At 36.1% G+C, this 16,853-nt stretch overlaps 1 protein-coding gene across 3 annotated transcripts in view; it reads left to right on the forward strand.

The window, feature by feature from the left end:
- Window positions 1-16,853, forward strand: part of RTTN (rotatin) — a 108,956-nt gene that overhangs the window by 59,520 nt on the left and 32,583 nt on the right. For 2 of the 3 annotated variants that reach the window (XM_069569153.1, XM_069569152.1), the window contains exons 29-34: window positions 3,804-3,932; window positions 4,396-4,506; window positions 6,409-6,567; window positions 7,713-7,784; window positions 11,654-11,843; window positions 13,248-13,339. In XM_069569153.1, the coding sequence (XP_069425254.1) occupies window positions 3,804-3,932; window positions 4,396-4,506; window positions 6,409-6,567; window positions 7,713-7,784; window positions 11,654-11,843; window positions 13,248-13,339 (753 nt within the window). The remainder of the gene's footprint in view (window positions 1-3,803; window positions 3,933-4,395; window positions 4,507-6,408; window positions 6,568-7,712; window positions 7,785-11,653; window positions 11,844-13,247; window positions 13,340-16,853) is intronic. The other variant, XM_069569154.1, reaches the window with a different exon arrangement.

Consider the following 16,853-nt stretch of genomic DNA (forward strand, 5'->3'; position numbering starts at 1 on the left):
GGGAAGAAAATCTTTATCTTTACATTAATGACAGGACAGTAATACATATTTAATCTTATTTGGGTTCTTCTGCTTACTTAACTAGCTAAACAGGTTTCTTTATTTTACTACTGACTAAATTGATCTTTTAAAAAGTAAAATAATACTTATGTGAATGGACACTGAAACAAAGTCATTGTTGATCCAAATGATTTGCTTCATAATTTTTCACTAATTAAGGCTGATTCCTTTTCAGATGGGAACTACAGTTCATTATTAGATATTTTGTTTCTATGCAGTGAAATTTGGGTGCAAGTATTTGCCTTTTGTGGTTGAGTAATTAGGCTTTTAGACTAAGCATGGTTCATTATGATAGGTAAATAAATATGATAATTAAATCCTTAAAAATTATATATGAAGTGCAGTTCCAGGTATCTGACAATAAGTCAAATTTGAAAGGAGATAATATCAAAGTTCTTAACTTGTCCATCATAAGCCAAAACTAAAACCATGATAATATAGCTCTCTCTAGTGAATCATTCACATTTCTTACTTCTAAAAATAGCCCCTTAAAATATTAAGCTTTTAATTGTGGAAAACCTTAAACATACACATATGCAGAAAGAATAGTCATGTAGCAGTCACCTGGAGCTTTTCATCCCCTGGCCAGACTTATGTCATTTTCAGACACACTGTATAATTATTTGGTTTATGAAAGTTCTAATTTAAGTCAGAATCCCCAAGTTATCTTACAAATAAATTGCTTTTGTTAAATAAGCTGTACCTAACATGATTTATGCTTTTTTTTTTTAAACTAACCTTCTTTGTTGCATGAGTTAAAAAGAATACAAACTAAAAAGTAGTCTCTAAGACAAAATGGCTTACTGTGCTGAGTAAAAGCATTGAGTTCTTGGGTAGAGGAATTGAAATACTTTCTGTTGTATTAGATAGCAATTGGTTTTGACTGCTTTGACTCACAAGTGTTTCCTTTGTAATATATTGGCACCTAAAAATAGTTAGCATTTTTTTTTTTTGGTATGGTAATGTGAGTTTCCATGTTACTCTTTCCACACATCTCACCCTCTTCTCCCCTCTCCCTATGTCTATAAGTCTATTCTCTCTGTTTGTTTCTCCATTGCTGCCCTATAAATAAATTCTTCAATACCATTTTTCTGGATTCCGTGTATATGGGTTAGAATACAATACTTATCTTTCTCTTTCTGACTTACTTCAGTCAGTATAATAGACTTTGGGTTCATCCACCTCATTAGAACGGACTCAAATGCGTTCATTTTTTATGTCTGAATAATATTCCATTGTGTATATGTACCACAACTTCTTTATGCATTCATCTGTTGATGGACATCTAGGTTGCTTCCATGTTCTAGCTATTGTAGATAGTGCTGCAATGAAATGGGATACATGTGTCTTTTTCAGTTTTGGTTTCCTCAGGTTTTCTGCCTAGGAGTAGGATTGCTTGGTCATATGGTGATTTTATTCCTAGTTTTTTTTAAGCAATCTCTCTCTTCCATAGTGGCTGTATCAGTTTACATTCCCACCAACAGTGCAAGAGAGTTCCCTTTTCTCCACTCCCTCTCCAGCATTTATCGTTTGTAGACTTTTTGATGATGACCATTCTGATTGGTGTGAGGTGCTATCTCATTGTAGTTTTGATTTGCATTCTCTAATAATGAGCGATGTTGAGCATGTTTTCATGTGTTTGTTAGCCATCTGTATGTCTTCTATGGAGAAATGTCTGTTTAGGTCTTTTTCCCACTTTTGATTGTGGTGTTTGTTTTTCTGGTATTGAATTGTATGAGCTGCTTGTGTATTTTGGAAATAAATCCTTTGTCTAGTTGTTTCATTTGCTATTATTTTCTCCCATTCTGAGGGTTGTCTTTTCACCTTGCTTATAGTTTCCTTTGCTGTGCAAAAGCTTTTAAGTTTAATCAGGTCCCACTTGTTTAGTTTAGTTTTTATTTCCGTTACTCTAGGAGGTGGATCATAGATGATCTTGCTTTGATTTATGTCATTGAGTGTTCTGCCTATGTTTTCCTCTAAGGGTTTTATAGTTTCTGGTCTTAGATTTAAGTCTTTAATCCATTTTGAGTTTATCTTTGTGTATGGTGTTAGGAAGTGTTCTAGTTTCATTCCTTTACATATGGCTGTCCAGTTTTCCCAGCACCATTTATTGAAGAGGCTGTCTTTGCCCCATTGTATATTCTTGCCTCCTTTGTTAAAAATAAGGTGCCCATAAGTGCATGGGTTTATCTCTGGGCTTTCTCTCTTGTTCCATTGGTCTATATTTCTGTTTTGTGCCAGTACTATAGTCTTGATGACTGTAGCTTTGTAATAGAATCTGAAGTCAGGAAGGTTGATTCCTCCAGATCCATTCTTCTTTCTCACTACCGCTATTTGGGGTCTTTTGTGTTTCCATATGAACTGTGAAATTTTTTCGTTCCAGCAGTCTTTTTTAAATTAAAATTTTGTGAATTGTGAAGTGATCTTTTGTCACTCTGAACTTTTTTTGTTATTGTTGTTTGCTTGAATTGAAAGCTGTGAGGACTGTTATTCAGTGTCAGCAAATATTTATTGAACCCCTGCATGGGAGACATTATATGATTTACACAGACATACTTCAAAAGAGTCTATAACATATTTTAAAGGATTTTCTAAATCAGATGGAAGGACTTTTTCCTCAAACGGCTGTCTCTTAACTCCCTATGTTCATTCTGGTTCAGCTTCTCAGATAAGGGGTTGTTGTTCAGTCATTAAGTCATGTTCGACTCTTTGTGACTCCATGGACTGCAGTCCTCCAGGCTCCTCTGTCTTCCACTGTCTCCCGGAGTTTGTTCAGATTCATGTCCATTGAGTTGGTGATGCCATCCAACCATCTCATCCTCTGTCATCCCCTTCTCCTTTTGCTTCAGTCTTTCCCAGCATCAGGGTCTTTTCCAGTGAGTCGGCTCTTCAACTCAGGTGGCCAAAGTGTTGGAGCTTCAACATCAGTCCTTCCAATGAATATTCAGGATTGATTTCCTTTAGGCTTGACTGGGTTGATCTCCTTGCAGTCCAAGGGACTCTCAAGAGTCTTCTCCAACACCACAGTTCAAAAGCATCAATTCTTTGGCACTCAGTCTTCTTTATGATCCAATTCTCGCATCAGTACATAGCTACTAGAAAAACCACAGCTTTGACTATACAGACCTTTGCCCAGAAAAGGGGAGATAGCTTCAAATAAGAAACATTTATTTTGTTGTTATTGATGGAAGTGTGTTAAATCCTTCAGATATGTGGGAGATAAAAAGCTGACAGCCAATGATTTAAATAGTTAATATATATTTAGATATAGAATAGAAATCTAAGATGGCTTATCAGTGGAGAAACTGTTTACATTTGAACCATAATTCTAGAAACCTAGCCTAACTCTGGTGGTTAGTAAGAGTTCTGTATAGCTACCAAATGTCTAAGTATACTTTTCAGCAAGGTATTTGTAAACTGAACTCTTACTTCAAAAGGATATTATAATACTGGAAATATGTTATGAGCATATTTTAAATCACACAATCTCCTAGGAGTATACTACATATGCTTTGTACAAATTCCAAAGGAAAAAAAGGTTTATATGAAGAATGTTTACTTGTGATGCAATACACATAACGAAATTTTACCTTCTGAACCATTTTTAAATGTATAAACTGAGAATATGATGATATATGAATACTTTATGTGGTTAGGGTTCAGCTCAGATGAGTCAGTAGAAAGGTATATATTTAGCCTCTAAGAGTAAAGCTGCCCCTGAATTGTGTGCATTTGCTCTTCAGGTCATCACATCCTTCTACGTGGAGCGAGGAGGAAATGCGATGTCCTTCATGGGAAAAGGTGTCACAAAGAGCACCGTTCTCTGCCTGCTCCACTTGTCGCACGAGATGATGGCCCAGGCCCAGAGCTCGGTGAGTGCGCTTGCAGCCGTCTGTCTTTCCACGGTTGCCAGGAAAGGGGTGTGCTGTGCTTGATGGGTTTCAGGCCTGTCTGATTACTCAAGAAAAATGTCTTTTGATATCTCCTTTTTAGGAGACAAAAATGATTTTTAACTAAGCAGTTTCTTAGAAGCTGTATATTATACAAATCTGAATTTTACTTTTTTATTTTGCTTGAAATCTACATGCACTGGAGAACTGGATTTTTGTCTAAATTACGTGGAAAATAGCAATTCTGAAGAAAAAAGAGACGTGTGACTTCTTAAGGAGGAGCTGAGATTTTTGTTTGTTGTATGTTGGCTAAATAATGAACTAAAGCCAAGTCTTAAGTAAAGATTTTTACTTTGTTTTGCTTTTTAAAATTCAGGTATTTTAAACTCTATTTTTGTCCTTAGAAACTTACCTAGTGTGTTTCTCTTCCCTTTTTCCATTCTAGGAGTGGATGTCACTTTGGTTCTTGCCTTTGGGGAGTCAGAGTGAAGACCATGCTCCCACTCAGCAGGGATTGGCTTGGCTGATTCCACTGTGGGTTGACCGAGACCCAGAGGTCAGTGTGAAGGAGAATCGAGTCTATTTTGTGTGGATTAGAGAACAGATGAAGCAAAACACACATGTGTACACATGTTCATATTTTCCAAAATGAGATCATTTTAGTGACTAACCCTTAAGCTGTATTTACCCCTTATCTTGAGCAGGTTGGGCTGCATAATAAGACACCATAGACTGGTTAGTTTGAACAAAGATACTTATTTTCTCACACGTCTGGAGGCGGGAAGTTGATGAGGTTGTCTACCCATGTGGTCAGGTCTGGCAAGGACTCTTTCTGGCTTTCATGTGGCTCCCTTTTCACTTCATGCTCATAGCACCTTTTCTCTCTTCCTCCTCTTGTAAGGCCACCAGTTCTGTGAGATTAGGACCCGATCCTTGTGGCCTCATTTAACCTTAATCATCCCCTGAAAAACCCTATCCTCAGATACACTGGGGGTTAGGGCTTCCACATACAAACTTTGGGGGTACATAATATAGTTGATGGCACCTCCATATTCAGCCAAATTCAGAGTGCAGATTAAAAATAGAAAGAGGAAGTATTATAAAATCTGTCAATGAGATTTATAAAGAACAGTGAAAAAATTATTGGAGAAGTCCAGCCATTTTTGAACAGTTTAGAGGAATAGTGGCCAAGTGACATTTGAGTGTCATTTAATAGAATTATAACACACTACACTGCAGTGTTTTATATTAAGGAGTTTTCCTGTTTTGCCATTTGATCTTATTTTTTTAAACCACTTTATCGAGGTATGGTTGCCATACAAAATTCTGTACATATTTAATGTGTGCAATTTCATGAATTTGGAGATATACACCCATGAAATATACCTCTTCAGAATCAATGCCATAAACCAGTCCTTCACCTCCAAAAGTTTCATTTTGTCTTCTTTACTGTTTGTTTTTGTGATTAGAACACTTACCGTAAGATCTACGCTCTTAGCAAATTTTTAAGTATATATTAATAATGTCCTGTGCTAAGTTGCTCATTCGTGCCCAACTGTTTGTGACCCCATGGACTGTAGTGCGCCGGCTCCTCTGTCCATGCGGATTCTCCAGGCAAGGATACTAGAGTGGATTGCCATGCCCTCCTCCAGGGGATCTTTCCAACCCAGGGATCAAACCCAGGTCTCCCACGTTGCAGGGGGATTCTTTACCATATGAACCATCAGGGAAGCCCATATATATTAAAAATATATAGGGTTAGCAGCTAGAGGTACATTCTTTAGCCACGTTGAACTTGGACTTGTTGCTTCACCGTGTTATGACTGCATTGCTTTTTGTTACCCTGTGGTTTTCACAGGGAAGCTCTATTTTGTAATTAGAATTTGGAAGTTCACCAAAATACATAGCTTGAGCAGCAGGAGTACCGTGGCAAACATATTATATCTTATCCATCTTACTTGAAACATTTTTCTTTTAAAATAATTTTGGGAGAAATACTAAGTGCCTTATAAAAAGATAATTCAGTTATTTATTTTTGAAAATAAATTTCAAAGAAGTTTAAACTGTTCGTTTGAAAGAAACACTGAAAAATTAAGGAAGATGGAACAAAATAATAGTATCCTCTTAAAAATGAGAAATAAACAAGAATTGTGTTCATAAAAGATATGTGAGCACTGTATGCTTTCCCTCGAAAAAGGCTTTTGAACTGTGCTTTTTTAGTCTTCTTATTTATACCTGGTTTTGACTTTTTGTGATATTTGCTTTTATTATTTATATTAGGTATAGAATTTTTATTCCTTTATAGATTTATAGTACAGTATTCTTTGTGTCTTATAATTTAGGATTGCCAAGACAATGTCATAAGAATATGGTATTTTATGTACCAGAAAGATTAACAATTCATGTTATGGAATCAGGTTTTTTTTTTATTTTACAACGTTTTCTCTAATTTGACCAGGTGAGGTTCACTTCATTGGGATTAGGATCAGCACTAACCACCCTTGAAACTGGCTGTGTGGCCTTGGCAAACAGTTGTCAAAACATTTCTGGTGGGCTCTGGGGAACGGTGGTGAACATTCTTCTGGACCAGTCGGAATGCAGCATGGTGCGCCGGGAGGTAGGCCTGTCTGTGTAGTTCTTCCTTCCTGTTTCCCTTGGAAATCTGTTGTGAATGTTCTTATAAACCATACTCCCTGTGTGACTGACTGCTCACCCTTGTCTCTTCTGCCTGCGAAAAACCCAATTAAATGGTTGCAGAGAACAGAATGGTATTGATTCACAGTAAAACCTGGAGTCCTTTGCTCTGAAAGATCAAAGCAAAATGGAGTCTGTTTTAATATGGACTCTTCTACTTTATTATACGTTGAAAAGTAGTTCACAGGGAAAAAATTATATTATCTCAGTGTTCAAGTTTATAAAGCTTTACTCAAGATAAGGAGCTGTCAAAGTACTCATAACATGTAAAGAGGAAAAGTCAATGCTATTTTAATTCTCTCTAGACAGTTTGTGATTTTCTTTACTGCTGCTTTTATCAGAGATGATTGACGTAGACCATTTTAGAAACAGTAATCCAATAGTGCTTAGAGATTTGTAAAGAAAACATCTGCTCCCAGGACCACCATTAGCCAGTTTCCAGTTCCAAAATCCAGAAGCTGTAGTTTTCTTGTTAACCTGTTTCTTGATAGTAATGCTTAAACGGATAGCTTCTTCTTGAAGCTGTTCAGATTACCTGTTGGCCTCCAGTGAAGAGGCTGAAAATTTCCCTCCCTCTGATCCGCTGTTACTCTGGTGGTTCTCCTGTTATAATGTAATCTTTCACTGAATAGGTAATCAGTGTTCATATTAGTGTGATTATTTAACTTGGCTGTCTTCAGGACCTAGGTCAAGTTGGATTTTTGTAGTTTGTGTTTCTAATTTGCCATTTTTTATTGAGAGGAACTTAGGTAGAAAGACAGGAGGAGAGAGGTGTGTGTGTGATCTGAAAGACAGTAATAGAAACAGGAAATATATTTCTTAAATGCTGCCAGGATAGTTTCTGTTTTACATATCATTTTTTAGAAAGACAACATTCTGAAATAGGAAACCCTGATGAAGCAGTTTCTCCCCTTATTACAACAGTTGGGGAGTTCTCACAGTGACCTCTTAGCATGTTCAGCTGACCAGGGATATGCTTTTTTTTGTTATTAAATTACAGTGTATTGGTTATTTCAGACATGACAACAAGATGGCAGTATTGACATTTTTTTTCCCCTTTAATTTCAGGCTGCATTTATTTTTCAGAATCTCCTTGTAATTCCAATGCCTTCAGTAATTCTAAAGGATTATACTTGGCAGGTAGGTGCCTTTAAACAGTTATCAGCCTTGTAGATCTTTGAGATTAATTGATGATAGAGTTTCAGCAAATATATTTTTATATTGGTATATATTTCCTTAGTGATGAAACTTCGTACAAGCCAACAGGATCCCTTAAAAGAGAATATAGAGATCTTTTTATGCTTGATCATATTTACCAGTTCTCTATGGTGTTAAAAATAATTTTAAGCAGAAATAATAATCATTAGCATGGTGTTTACTATGTTCTAGGCACTCTTCTAGAAGCATTACAAATATCGACCTGTATAATGGCTTGAGTTGTGAACCATTATTCTCCTCATTTTGTAGAAGAAAATTTAGCACAAAGAGTTTAAGTAGTTTGCCCTACATCACACCCTTTTGCTTTCAGTCCAGCCAGTTTCTCTTTCCCACTGACTATATTGTTTCTCTAATAATAAGCAAATTTGTTTGTAGTTAAATATACATTGATTTTAACATCTACTTTTCTGGGTTAGTACACAGAGTCATAACTTAACCTTTCTTTGGTTTCTATTGGATTAATTTTCTGTTTCATGTTCTAAATGTCAAGTCAGTAAATAGTTTTAGCCAACTTTTTTATAGCCTGCTGCTTTTTAGATGTTTTGGAAGATAGAAAAGTGCTGTCTGTGGGGAGACGGGACATGCTCTTCTGCCCTGTTCCTCATCCACATGTCCTCATCCCATGTATGTGTGTATGCGGCACACTGTGGCATCTCACACCCCAGGATCTTACTTAGGTCTAAGATTGCTTGTTCAGTTTTCGTTAGAATACGTCTTCAGGGGAGTCACTGAAGCTAGTTGAGCTGTATTGAGGGCAGCTTTATGGGCACTCAGGTGGTTGTTAAGGCCTGGATCTCCTTTAACTCTTGGACAGTTTATTTTTCCAGACTTTACAAACCTCGTAACGCTGCCAATTATTGAATATCCCAGGCAGGTTTTGCCCTGACTCCTTTTGTTTGTTTAACCGGCCTTCTGATAATGGTTGTTATTCACAGTCTGTGTTGTAGTAAACCCATAGGAAAAAAACTAGAAAAGAATATACAGGATTAATATTTATATTAACAGCATAGTGATTTTAATGCCTATTATCCAGTTACCAGATTTAAAAATGTGTTGTTTTTGACTCAGATGCATATAATCTGTACTCTCATTATTAACCTAGTGACACTTTTTATACTATAATCTTGATGTTCTGCCAGTGAATTTTTTAAAAAATAATTGAAATAAATATGATGCAAAGGCAAGCATAGTAAGTTTTCTTGGTTTTGTTAAATAGAACAGAACCGTATTCTGTATTATAAACCATGTGTAGAAGTTCACATTTTTTTTTTCTAATTAGTTAAATAGTCTGCAGTTCCTTTTTGATGCTGGTGATGTGCAGCTTTTTGGTTTTGTTATTCTCCAGTTCTTCATCACAGAATTAGTTTTCTATTAAAAAGTTGAAAACAGTGGTTTAAGTATGATTTCACAGAGTCTTCTGCTTTGCCTGTGTTGGCTAGAATCAAAGATATTTTGGGAGCTACTCTGAAATACAGTACTTGGTGATGAAACTTCTGCTCAGTTCAGTTCAGTCGCTAGTCTTAAGCAAAATTTAAGTCTAATTTTCAGGGGGCATTTTTAATGTGCACTCATTTTCTTCCTGTCTTTTTTTTTTTATCTGTTTTGGTTATTAGTTTTTGTTTTTATGTGTCCTCAGTTGGCAATATAAGTAGTTGGTAATCTAGTATTTGTCCCCCAGTTTTAAAAAGTCTGTGCTGTGCTAAGTCGCTTCAGTTGGATCTAACTCTTTGTGACCCCATGGACTGTAGCCCTCCAGGCTCCTCTGTCCTTGGGATTGATTCTCCAGACAAGAATATTGAAGTGGGTTGCCATGGCCTCCTCCAGGGGTATTTGTCCCCCAGTTTTTAAAAAGTTTACTGGTACTTTAAATCTCAGTGTGGAAACAACTGCTCTAGTAAGGGAGAAAGATGATCTTCACATGTAGACAATGGAATTTTATAATCTCCAAGAAGTGTGACCTCCACCATTTCAGTACAGCTAAGAAAGAAGATGCTCCTTTTTCAGTGCTTTAAAATTACAACTGTTTTTGGTAGAATGAGGAATAATAATCTTATTCAACAAGACGTTTCATTTACTTGTCTTGATGTACATTTCGAAGTGTTCTGGGGGATGTAGCAGGAAGTAGCACTAATATCTAGATGCTGATGTTTCTAAGAAGGGGTCACTGCTTCTGTGCACTCTCAGTGGATGTAGGTAGACTGTCTGCAGATGTGATCATGTCTGTTGTATAGGGATGGCCGACTCATTTATAGTTGTAGTATGTACTATTTTCATATTTAATGGGAGAATTATCAGTGCATATTTTCACTTTCTATTGTGTTCATCATAAATCATTATGGGTATTGATTTCACAAAACAGTGAATGCTTCATGTCAGAGAAACAATTTCATTTTAACTGAATTCTTAACATGTAGTTAAGCAATTACATAAGGAATTTCTTATGTAATTAAGGTCATTTTTTCAATTTATATATTAATTATAGCATTTTACAAGTTTGTATACAGCAAAATAATTCCTTTTTCTTCTTGAAAACATTCTTCTCATATGTAATTTTGTTTTGCTTTAGTTTCTTTTGAATCATAGCTAGTGGATATGTTAGTACCATGACATATTGAAGGTAAGAGGTTTAATTTTAAGCATATATTAAAGAAGAGAGTTAATGGAGAAACTCATCTTAATGTAATTCTACCTTTAACTTGTAACTCTACCTTTAACTATTGCTTCATCTTCCTGGATGGTACGTTTTAAAGATTCATCTTTCCTTGGTGATCAGGGGCCATGAGAAGTAGGGCACATGTGCAAATTTCATAGTTAATGCTATAATGCAGACCTTTCCTGTCGGCACTTAGCTTTTTATTTTTTGTTTTTATTTTTCTCTCTGTTATGTTCTGTTTTAAAAGTCTGAACTATATTATCATTTTCAGAAAAATAGAAATAGTTATGAACTCAGTTCAGTTCAGTCACTTAGTCGTGTCTGACTCTTTGCGATCTCATGGACTGCAGCACACCAGGCCTCCCTGTCCATCTAGTGATGTGATAATTAGCATACTTTAAACCGAGCCTTGGCATACTTTTAACTGATTGCTTGGTTTTAGCCATTTCGATATTATAGGAAAAGTCATGAGTGGCACCTCAAAAAATTATTTGAAAAAAAAAGTGCAAAGAGATTAAAAGTATGCAATGTAGATTCTTCTCAGCCTTCTGCTGGAAAATGTGTGTGTGTGTTTGTGCACACACGTGTTTATGATTGTGTTAGCATGCACACATGTGAAATGCCCTTGGAAGAAGGGTTCACTCAATGGAAAATAAAGTGACAAGCAGATTTTACTGTGGATATTACTGAGCGTTTTCACTTTATCTAGCTTACTGATAGGCACAAAAAATAATTTTGAATAAAATAACTTGGATTACGTTGTTTCAGATATTTTAATACAAACCATTTCATTGTTTTGTGTGGGTTGCAACACACTACTTTTACTGTATTTGTGGCTGAAGTAAGTAATTACTTGATTAGAGCTGTACCATTTTGTAGAAACATTTTAAACTAAGTGACCCCTCAAGAGAGGCTAGATCAGCTTTCTGCCTTTAGTGGATTTTTTGACAGCAGAGAGCTGGATTAACTTTCTAGGTCAGGGTCAGGCTGGTGTATGTGTGGAAGGACAGAGAGAAGTGAAGGAGTGTAGTAGCATTTGTTTCCTTAAGGGGGCTGTGGGGAGACAGAGGGTCTTTTGGAAGAAATTATGTGGTGAATTCCTCCACATAAAAAGAAAAAAATCCCTCTTTTCCTGCAGGGCCCCTGTGTCCATGATGAGGACTCTGGCCTGTCTCTCATAGGAAAACCTGCCCTCCAGGCTCTTTTATACCACTGCCATTTTTATGAACATTTGAATCAGATGGTAAAACATTGTTACCTGGGACGGTATGCATTTGATTTCAGTTTTTCAGCTCTTAATGGAGCTCCTGAAGGCAATGATTTAAATGGTAAGTGTATTCTGTTTATATTTTTAGTAAAATATATTTTGTAAATTGTTTAAAACCTTTGTGTTGGTTACAAAGTATTTGAAAACAATGAAAAATACCAGGAAAACATTCATATCTAGTTCTACTACCCAGAGGTTGCCGCTGTTGCATTTAGGGTGTATATTTCCTTCCAATCTTCCGTACATTTTTGTATTTCCTCCTTTCACTGAACATTGCCTAAGAATTTTTCTTGTTATAAATTCTTCATGAAAACCATTTTTGACATCTTATTAATGTTTCATAAGTTATTTCATGCCCTTCAGTAAAATTTTATAGTTTTTTCCTCTATTTATGTCTTAAATTTTTTTTTTGGAAGGCTTTTCTCAGGCAATCAAGAATGAGATTTTTCCTACCAAATTTTCTAATTTGTTTTGCTAATATAGTGAAAACCTGTTTTGGCATATTACTTATTTATCAAAATATTTGCTGAAATCTTTCAATTTCTACTTGTTTGTAGATTCTCTTGGATTTCCTAAGTATAAGATCTTAGTGCCTATAAATAATAATTGTGTCTCATAAAAAGAAATAGCAATTTAATAATGAAAAAATATTTTTAAAATATAAATAATAAAAATTTTAAATTTAAATTTTAATATAATGTTAAAGAAACTTGACATAATTTCCCACAGAAAAGGTTTAAGAGTAGAACAAAAAATTCCCAAATATTAACATTTTACTGTATTTGCCCTCCCATGTGTATGTATTTACATATAAGAAAAATTTATTTATATGCATATATATATATACATTTTTCTTCCTGAGCCATTTAAGAGTAAATTGTAAACATGAAATTTCTTTACCCTGAAATACTCAAGTGTAAGTTTCTAGCTCACTTTTCTGCTCACTTCCTGGAGGAATTAAGAAGAGAATGACATTTGATGAAGTTTCTGAACATTCTAAACAAATGTCCCTGTGGAAAGCAACCCGTTTAATTGTTTGGATTTTCTGTACTGGGGTCACTAGATGCATGGCCCTGGAACCAGCAGCATTGACATCTGCTCCCATCTTGTTAGAAATGCCAATTTATGGGCTCCTCATACCCCACCTTGATTGGGGGAATGGAATCTCTGGGAATAGGACTCAGGAAACCTCTCTAATAAGCTCCCTTTGATTCTTCTACACTTTGAAGCTTGGGAACTGGTGCTCTCCATAAATCATGTTAGATTAAACTATAAAGCATAGTTAACTAATTGTTAATTTTTTGTGTGTGAAACATGCTGTATATATTAATTAATTACAGATGATAAAAATTAGGCATACTTTTTTCTTTAGTTCTGGACTGGTTTCATGTAAGGACTACTCTTCCTGTTAATTGTTAAGATGCCCAGAAGACCGTTCGTGTTGACAGTTTTTCTGTTGTCACAGGTTTAGATGACTCGTTCAAGTTCTGGAGGGCTCCATCTCGAATGTCCAGTCAAGATCGAGATCCAAGTTCTCTCTCTACCTCGGAAACAATGGTACTTCCAAAGAACACATAAGTGCTGCGTTTTGAATTTCTGCAAAAATTTGCATTTACATAGTGGAGGGATAAGGATGGATGTGAAGAATCAGGTTATGACCACCATGGCAACTGGGATTCAGTGGGCTTGCTGTCTGTCTAGAACTAGGTTCTGCCTGGCTCAAATAAGTGTACTGAATATAATTTTATAGATGAATTTTCAACCTATTTCCTACCTTTTTTTTTTTTTTTTTTTTTACAGAAGTTCAAAAGTTTTAAAATATTTATCAGTAGTAGCAGAAGAAAGGGCTTCCTGGGTAGCGCAGTGATAAAGAACCTGCCTGCCGGTATTATAGGAGATTTGTAAGAGATGTGGGTTTGATCCTGGGGTGGAAAGATCCCCTGGAGAAGGACATGGGAACCCACTCCAGTATTCTTGCCTGGAGAATCCCATGGACAGAGGAGCATGGTGAGCTATAGTCCATGGGGTCGCACAGAGTCGAACATGACTGAGCACACAGTAGCTGAAGAAGAGAACAGACCCCATGTGATTAGCAGTGCTTGATTACCCTGAAATTTTGCTTAAGGACCAAACAGTTTGAAGAATGTTGACCCATTCAGGCGATTCCAGTGTGGTACTGATGACTTTAAACACATTTCTAAATACTTGCATCAGAGAGGAGCTTGTTTTAATTATCTGAAATGCTTGAAATTTATGTATATCTGCCTGTCTTTCTTCCTTTTTATTTATAAGTTGCTTTGTTCTAAAAAGTTTGAGACACTAAGTATTTTTAAATAATAACATGCTATAGGTTTCATTTGTTTTGGAAGCATACAAAGTCATTCTAAACTGGAAAACATTGCAATGTATTTTTGGAACAATCACTGTGTAGTAGAACCAATTAGGAAGGCAAAGGTTTGACTCCGATGCTTCCAGGAACAAAAATAATATGAGAATTAAATAATTATACAGGAATTAATGAGATTCACCTCCTGCAGTTTCTCAAGAAAGTGGTACTTTTTGCTAAGTTTTAAGTCTCCCTCCCTCCCCCGTCTCCAGACTCAGAAGAGTTTATGTTCAGTGCTAAATTGAACCTTTATTTAGAAAAATAGAATAATTACCCCAATTCTAGTAGGAATGATGCTCTCTTTTGCAAGCTAGAAATAGTATCTTTGTTTCCGTAAGAGAAATAATGATATGACTCAGTGCTAAAGGGAACTGCAGTAATTGGCTATTTAAATAGTTCATAGAAGGACAGTGTTAATTATGTGCTTAAAAATAGTAATTCTTAGGTTTACCCTTTTTGTTTTAAGGGCTATAGGCTAACTTTGCAATCTGTACATACTTCAGTTCTTTGTTTATAGAAGGTATATAGTAAATAGTAATTACTCTAAGTAACTGAGTTATCTTAGCTGCTTGGTAGATAACCAAGTTGTATTTTTTCTATACAAGGAGACTTAAAAAACCCAAAAGCAAATCAAGCATTTATATTTCTCTATTTTATAATAATATGTAAATCTTATAGATTAAGATACTAGTCTTTCTGAGAAACACTTTGTAAATATATCACTTTTTATAATAATTAAATTAGAAACACCCCTATTAATCCAGGACAGGGAAGCCTGGCATGCTGCAGTCCATGGGGTCACAAAGAATTGGATATGACTGAGGAGCTGAACTGAACTATTAACGCAAGTCTTTAACTTTTTAATGTGAGGATATCACATAGACTTTGAGAAGTATATACCAGTGAAATCTGTTGTTAAGAATTCTTGTGTATAGTCCTATGTAAAACTTACTTCTCAAAAGAGTAATACTACCTGTTAGAATTTTTACAGTCAGCTCTTTCTTTCTTTCAAGGTTTCCAAATGGAAGAGTTTTAGTGTTGGTAACTTACTCACCAAATTGCTGACTTTTATTCACAAAAAGTAGTCTCATTACTCCAGTTCTACGAATTGTCTTGTTTTCCTTATCATATGAGGGGTACCATATCTTTTTTTTTTTTCCAGCAGGAGACAGATGTGGAGAGTTTTTATTCATTATGTCAGTGTTACTTTAAACCTAAGCAGTCCGTACCCAGACCAACTAATGCTTCCTCAGGTATAAGAAAATGTTGAGGTAGCAGTTAAATGGCTGTAAATCTTGCTAATAAGCTTCTCTGGTTATTTAAATCATAGTTTTGTATGTCTTCCAGAATTGAGAAAAGACACAGCTTGTTGATCAGTTTGTTTTTCCACTGTGTCTTTCCAAGGAGGGCACTGTCTTTTGCTGTGGGCCATGCCATTCAGTGCACTATGGCTGCACCATTGTCTGGTATTGGTGCCACACTAGGTGCCTGAGCAGCGTTATCTGATGCATATTGATATAGGCGACTGCAGCTTGTATGCTTTGTGAATTACAGATAGAGTAAGGAGTGTCATTGTTACCTTGGGCGGTATTGCCCTATAAATAAAGCCTTTTTAGAGATGGCTTCCTCAACTCACTGTCTCCTTCCCCAGGGCAGGGGTGGCAGTTGGGGGATCAGGCATCAGTTGTTTTTCCTCTTGGAATCACATTTCTACTTCTCAGAGATATTCGAACTAGATGAGTGTTTGTTCCTTGGACATACCAGTGTGTATCAACAGCTTTAACAGCAAAGTTTGGTCTTTTCTGTGATCTTGAGCAAAATTATGTCTGTTTTATCAATTTTCAAAGTAAAGGACATGTGGGTCATTTCCTTTTGAGCTTTTCTTTGTGAAATATGTGATTCTTTAATTTCTGGAGCACTAATTTAAGGAACACTGGTTTTATTTAAACATTTATAGAGAAATTTTACCCATGGGTCCTCATACCCTTTAAAAAACTGAAAATCATTTTTACTATTGGCATTTTACAAATGAAGGGATGAATGCATGGAATGAGTAAGTGTCTTGTGCAGGGTTCCAGCATTGCTGACTGGTTAAGCATTATTTGAATCCAGAGAAGCTGGCCATAATGTCATGCCCCTTCACCACAAAGCAAATGTGACTAGTGCCAAAATAGATGTGACAGTGAGGTTGCAGTGAGCTTAGGTGAAAAGGAATGATGAAATGGGAGTGATTTTGTGTGAGAAGTGGCAATTGAAGTGGGCTTTAAAGGATCACCACCTTCTTTTTTATATTATGTACACATTTACAAGGAGCTAAAAAGATACTCAGATGGTGATTGTAGCCATGAAATTAAAAGATGCTTACTCCTTGGAAGAAAAGTTACGACCATCCTAGATAGCATATTCAAAAGCAGAGACATTACTTTGCCGACTAAGGTCTGTCTAGTCAGGGCTATGGTTTTTTCTGTGGTCATGTATGGATGTGAGAGTTGGACTGTGAAGAAGGCTGAGCACCAAAGGATTGATGCTTTTGAACTGTGGTGTTAGAGAAGACTCTTGAGAGTCCCTTGGACTGCAAGGAGATCCAACCAGTCCATTCTGAAGGAGATCAGCCCTGGGATTTCTTTGGAAGGAATGATGCTAAAGCTGAAACTCCAGTACTTTGGCCACCTCATGCAAAGAGTT

This window comes from Ovis canadensis, chromosome 23 (assembly GCF_042477335.2).
Source record: "Ovis canadensis isolate MfBH-ARS-UI-01 breed Bighorn chromosome 23, ARS-UI_OviCan_v2, whole genome shotgun sequence".
Lineage (NCBI taxonomy): Eukaryota > Metazoa > Chordata > Mammalia > Artiodactyla > Bovidae > Ovis > Ovis canadensis.